General features: G+C 41.2%; 1 protein-coding gene across 2 annotated transcripts in view; it reads left to right on the plus strand.

Annotated features, from left to right (window-relative positions):
• Positions 1–5,311, plus strand: part of LOC105927308 (protein FAM53B) — a 35,837-nt gene extending 30,526 nt beyond the window's left edge. For both annotated transcript variants that reach the window (XM_021317223.2, XM_012863983.3), the window contains one exon: positions 4,891–5,311. In XM_021317223.2, coding sequence (XP_021172898.2) covers positions 4,891–5,247 — 357 coding nt within the window. In that variant the 3' untranslated portion in view covers positions 5,248–5,311. The remainder of the gene's footprint in view (positions 1–4,890) is intronic.
• The last annotated feature ends 689 nt before the right edge of the window (positions 5,312–6,000 follow it).

The following is a 6,000-nucleotide window of genomic DNA, read 5'->3' on the forward strand; positions in this document are numbered from 1 at the left end:
GGGTATAACTCGAACGCTGTGGGGATTTGCATGCTGCTACCAGGATTCCTTGAATATATCCTTGCTAGCAGCGTGTGTCAGTTCGCCTCTCAGTCCACTGTCTGGTTGTGTCCCTGGCTGCCCTTCCAGCCTTGGCGTGGTGCTGTTTTTTCCACAGAATGGGGGGGGTGTTGCCGAGCTGTCAGAAGTGGAATGTTATCTCTTGATTGTAGATCACTTGCTGAATGATTGTCGGTGCAGTGGACACTTTGCTTTTCAGGAAACAGCTTTTTCAGGGTCAGTCTGGTCACTCGATAACCTGAGTCTGGTGCCGCTGTGTTAGCGGTTCAGGTGGTAAAACGGGCCGTGTTTTGCGCGAGTGAAATGTCTATTTGTGTGCGCGCATATTTGTGTGAGCTCAGCGGGAAAAACTGCCAGATTAAGAAAGAAATATTGCTCCTGCATAGAAGATAGCAGGCCAACTCTTCTTCCCTCTCTATTTATATCTCCCTGCTGGCCCAAGTTGTCCCTCCTCTTCTCCTCCTCTCCCTGCATCTCATTCCATTTCTGGGATTGCAGACATAGCGATCATTATTGAGGTACGAACCCTGGAGGCTTGTGGAAACACCTAGTTGGTGTCTCAAGGTGCATCTTTATCTTGAAACGGCCTGTTTCAACTTGACACATGTGCATACTGTGTTTACAGCTGCATAGCTTTTGGAAAGTCATATGTATAGTCTACTTGTTTGCAACACTTAGCAGCTGGGCATAGGGTATAGCAAGGTTTTAAAAGTAACAGTTATAGGAATGACCAATTTTCTCAGGTCGTACGAAGCACAGCGTCATGCACCACTGCCCCTCCCCCACCTGATGCTGCACACTGCTAGTGGACTGGCTGAAAGGCAAAGCAGCTTTATATGTATAATAGCATTCATACACACTAATTTAAAGTGCTTTATAGATGAAACAAAGGCCAGGAAAAAAAAAACACAAAATACATAAACAAAGATGTACACATTCAAAACATGAGGCCTCAAATGAGAAACTTAAGCAGGCAAAAACAAAGGCTCCTACTGTTCCCTCGCTTGCAAGAAAGACAATCATGTAGCTTTGGCTTTGAAGAGGTGTGTAATTGTTGCCGGTTACTTTCACCATTTTTGCAAAATACCAATTTATCCACTCTTTTATTAGGGTTTAAATAATGTAAGAGCAATATGTACATTTCCAGGAAGTCAAACGCTTGCTTACACAAGATCTCTTATCACATTCAAGCACAGAGTACACCTTTAGAGTGTAGAGTTTGTTGTTGCTTTTAGGATTTAGCGTGATGTGGCAGAAAAACTGCAGACTAGACCAAACTTAACTACCCGCCTATTTCCTTGCAAGTGTACCGGAGACTGCCACCTTTGCTAAAAATAACTTAAACACAGCAGGCCCTCAGCATAGCAGGTGTCTGGAAGGTCTGTTCTGCTTTCTCTGCAGACTTAGTTGCAGGAACATCTTAACTCGGGGTGTTATTAAATGATTTGGAGGTTTTAGTGTTTTGTGACTTTATTTAACACTGCTGGCAACATTGCTAAGGATATGGTCATCTTGTATTTTTGGCAACAGAGTGTAAACTTGACAGATTAACCACAAACCCTGCCACCCTCTATACCTGAGTATAGCATGCGACAATGTTCTTTTTTTTCCTGTTCTGTAGAACAATGCGTGACTTCTGAAACAACCATCCTGTCAACTGGGTTTGAGCAACTTCAACAAAAACAATTTTTTTTTTTATTTGTTTGGGTCACACAGTTTACAATTCAGTTGACTGAATTAAATTAATTCCTTCTCAACAAATGAACTTGTGCACATTGTGCATAGACTTTTTTTATTGATATAAATTTAACAAAATAAATGTAATCTCTTCATGTGCCAATCTGTTTGATTTGCACAGTGTGTTTTAGTGTGGTTGAAATCTCTCATCTCCATATTTTCCACCTTTAATTATCAGAAAGTAAAATGAGTCTAAACTGTTGACAATAAAGCAGCTTTTTCAAAACAGATTTTTAAAGGGGAAATATCATGCTTTTACGTTCTTTTCACATTAAAACATTCAGTTGCAGTCTATATGAAGTGCAACTGCAATGCTTTGGTCTGGATTCCTCGTTAATTTACCCCCACATTCTCCCTTTCACCCACGTTCAGACGTTCATCTGAGAGCAACTCATTTTGGCGCTGTCTCTTTAAATCTAAAGGAGGCACTTCACAGTAGGGGTGTGAATTAGCAAGAATTTGTTTATATGATGCATATCATGATACATGTGTCACCATACTATTTATCCCGATATATCCCAATACAGTAACAAAAAGACAATAAATTGTGATTTTTTTTATAATGAAGATAGCTTTGGGAAGCCTCATCTGTATATTAATACACCTTCCACACAAAGAATATTTAAAAAAATGAAAAATAAACAGCTGAAAATATTTCAGTCTATAATAAATACAAAGACCTAAGAGTGCCATTATCAATAAGGTTAATCCAGTATGTTTTAAATAAAAACGTGCATTCCTGCTTATACGTACATTTTCTGAGGTAGCAAGAGGGCTTCTAGATTGAACAACTGAATAAATATTAGGTTTCAAATTTAAAGTGCCATACAAGACTAAACATTCATATCAGCATTTTAAATGCTGCAAGCTGCCTGTTAATGCAACTATTATTAACAAAAGTGCAAAACATTTGTGAAATTTAACAAAAGCCTATGACTGAACATAAAAGAGGGAAACAACCAATTAAGTGTTTAAGTGAGTAGTTTTGGTATCAGTGCTTATCTATTTTTTTCCCCTTAAGATTCTTGTATAAGAACACAAGCTGATCCATGTGTTCTGCTTTTAGGACAATTCTTTGAGGGAACACAATGTCTCCTACTGTGGAGAAAACTCTGTCTGCAGACACGCTATTATGCTTTTGTGTCTGAGCCACCACAGTTTTAGTCGGTCTTCAGTAGATGTCAGCAGCTTCTGTTTCAGAGAGGAAGGGTAGATACTTGAACTCAGGGTCAACAGCTGATGCCATGCACAGGGTCTCCTTGTCATATGTTTTATTTAAATCTTGAGCTACTGCTTCCTTTATGTCCGTCACTATATCCAAATGATCAGGACCTTGTTCCGTGCCCATGAGTAGCTTGGTAGGAAGTGGTGCAATGACGGGCAGTGTTGGCATCTTTCATAGGTTTCAGTGCTTTGAGGACGTCTTGTGCACATGTGATGTCTTTCCAGTGTGTTTTTTTTTACTCATCCACTTGTAGCTTTGGCATCCTTCAGCTCGTACTACAAAATTGCTCAGAGAAATAAAAATGGCAAATTTTTTGGTAAGCTGGGTGTCCGTGGCCTTGTTCAGCAGTTCAGCAACAAAATAGTTAAAAAAAGAAATAAATAGAAAAAAGAGAAAACTGGATGGGTTGAAAAATATGACCCAGAAAGAATATAAAGATATCTATGCAGCATCCACTTCCACTTTTTCTGCATTCCTAGAGTCTCCAGGTACGCAACAACACATATTTAAGGGCTAAACAAGTGTATTTTGTATATGTGCCCTTTAAATCTATCCACAGCGATGTAAAAAACTCAGGCCAAGTTAACACTGCCACTCTCACATAGGGCCAGGTTGGGTTATATATAACAGCTTTTTTGCATTTACTATGGTTATTCTGTGTAAGACATGATTATCTATTTGGTAATCCGAACTAATAAGTTTGATCCAAAAAGCAAAAAGACAACAAGTCTGTTATAGGGAAAATTGCCTTTCCACAGCGCTGTACTTAATCGTCTGGTTAAGACACGTATAGGAGCTATAGGATCTTAAAGCTTGGTACATGGAGGTAATTTAACTCTGCTTCTCCATCCCACCACCACACCCACTCAAAGCACAGTCTGCCTCAGTAGATTTTATAGGAAGCATATTGTGCAGAAGCCGCTCCCCCTCGTTTCGCCTTTTCTTTGCCCTTCGTCTCTTCCTCTGCTGCGATAATTAGTAGTGGGGTAATACTGGGGGGGCTGAAAGCAGAGCTCCAGCGCTTAGAAATCCCCTTTTCCACTCCACTGGTGTAACTACAGCGAAAATGCCTCCCACTTTAACATGACCACCTCAAGTGTTTGCAGACGAAGCATGCTAATCCAGCACAAGGAGGCACAACTTTAACCCAGACAGCAAAGTCCTGCCTTACATTTTATATTTTTTTTTACATCCAGCTACATTACCAAAAACAAAGACTTCCAGCGCAAACCGGCAAAATCCACTTCTCAACGCGTGTTAGAGGACGTTACAGGTGTTTATTATGCAGGATTAGGCTTTGTGGAACAAACCTCAACCCTATTCACCTCCATGCCTCAAACATCTGCTGCCTGAGGGCACTCCAGAGATCATTAACCCCTACTCTGCACCGCAGCACAGCCTGTGTTTGCTGCTGGGAGGAAGCACACAGCTTTGAGTTGTCTTTAACATCAACTTTTGGAAGCAAAACAGCGTTTTGTTCCCGTATGTTTTATCTGAAACTCCCTGAAATGATCTGGGACATACATAATAAATGACTTTTCTGTACTTGGTACGTCTCTAGTCGCGAATAAGCCCAGACCGCACTCGGACAAAAGATACTTTCTGTGGTTCGCAGCTCCAGTCCCAGTGTTGTTGTTTATTTCCACTTCCAACCCGGATGGGTTAGAGTCGTGTGTATGTTCCTGAGTGGCTTCTGTGTGTGCTTTTGTTTACATGTACACATGCTGGTGATGAAAGGCAAGGCTAGCTTTTGGCTGCCCGATCAGAAAACCCGATCTGCCCCCAAAACCTTCTGGGAAAAGCTTTTACATTTAAACTACCATAGCTCTTTAACTCACGATTTTTCTCCATTCTTTCTTCCATTCCAGAAGCTTCAAACGTTTCAAAGCTTAAGCTGGCCTGGATTCTCCTCCCGCGACGGCTTCAAGTCCAGCCTGACCGCGCCGTCGTTCGAGTCCGCCTGCCAGTCGGAGGCGGACTTCGCCGCCGTGTCGGAGCTGGGGCTGGAGTCGCGGGCGGACACGATGGCGGATGACGAGGAAGAGGACTCATCCTACGGGGAGCTGGACAGCGATTCCGCTTGCAGCGTGGACTCACGGCCCAGTTCCCCCGCGTGCTGCTTTGTGGACAGTAAAAGCGCCCTCTGGAAGGGTGATTGTGGGAAACAGCGGGACATTTTCCAGCTCGGCGGAGAGCTGGATCTTGAGCAGATCGAAAGGAACTGAACATTTACTGTAGAAAGTCACATAGAATATTTGAAAGGTGACTAATGAGATGGTATGAAAGGGATACAATGTTGAATGGACTTGGAAAGTGATCAATAATTAAAGGTTAAGTATGTCGCTAAAGGTTGGCTTCTGAATTTCACATATGCCTTGAATATTCTTTTTGCTTTGACCAAAAAAGCAGCACCCTTTGTTTTTTTTTTTTTAATTAGATGGTAATGTGACTTACCTCAGAAGTGGAAAGTTGGGGGATATTGTCTTAAAAAGTGTCTTCTCACCCTCGCATTCTTTCCAACCTGATATTGTTTCCAAAGTCGGTTCACTTTAGTATTTTTTAGTACTGTAGTAATACCTGGGCTCACCTGTAATGAGCTCAGATTTGCTATTTTCAGAGTAATCTGAGATGTTGGCGTGAAACAGAGGAGGAGGAAGTCTCCTTTCAGGCATTAGTCTTGTCTTTGTCCTTCATCTTTTGAGCACGCATAAATCTTTCATGTTTGAATGTAGGCTCCATAAGCTTTATGAAGAGTTGGAAAAAAAAAAAATCAAAAAGTGCCTTCTTTTGAATGCTTTGTTCTTGTAGTTCTCTTCAAGGAGAAATGCCTTACCTTAATGCCACTGTCTCTGACGTTTATTATGCAAATTGTATATTTGAATTAAACACTGAATCTCTTTTTGGGTTCAAACAGCAGTGTGTATTTTTCTACGTTTTTGGGTTTTTTAATGTTTGCGAAGGATCAAGATTTCAAGGGC

Source organism: Fundulus heteroclitus, chromosome 22 (genome assembly GCF_011125445.2).
Source record: "Fundulus heteroclitus isolate FHET01 chromosome 22, MU-UCD_Fhet_4.1, whole genome shotgun sequence".
NCBI classification, from domain to species: Eukaryota; Metazoa; Chordata; class Actinopteri; order Cyprinodontiformes; family Fundulidae; genus Fundulus; species Fundulus heteroclitus.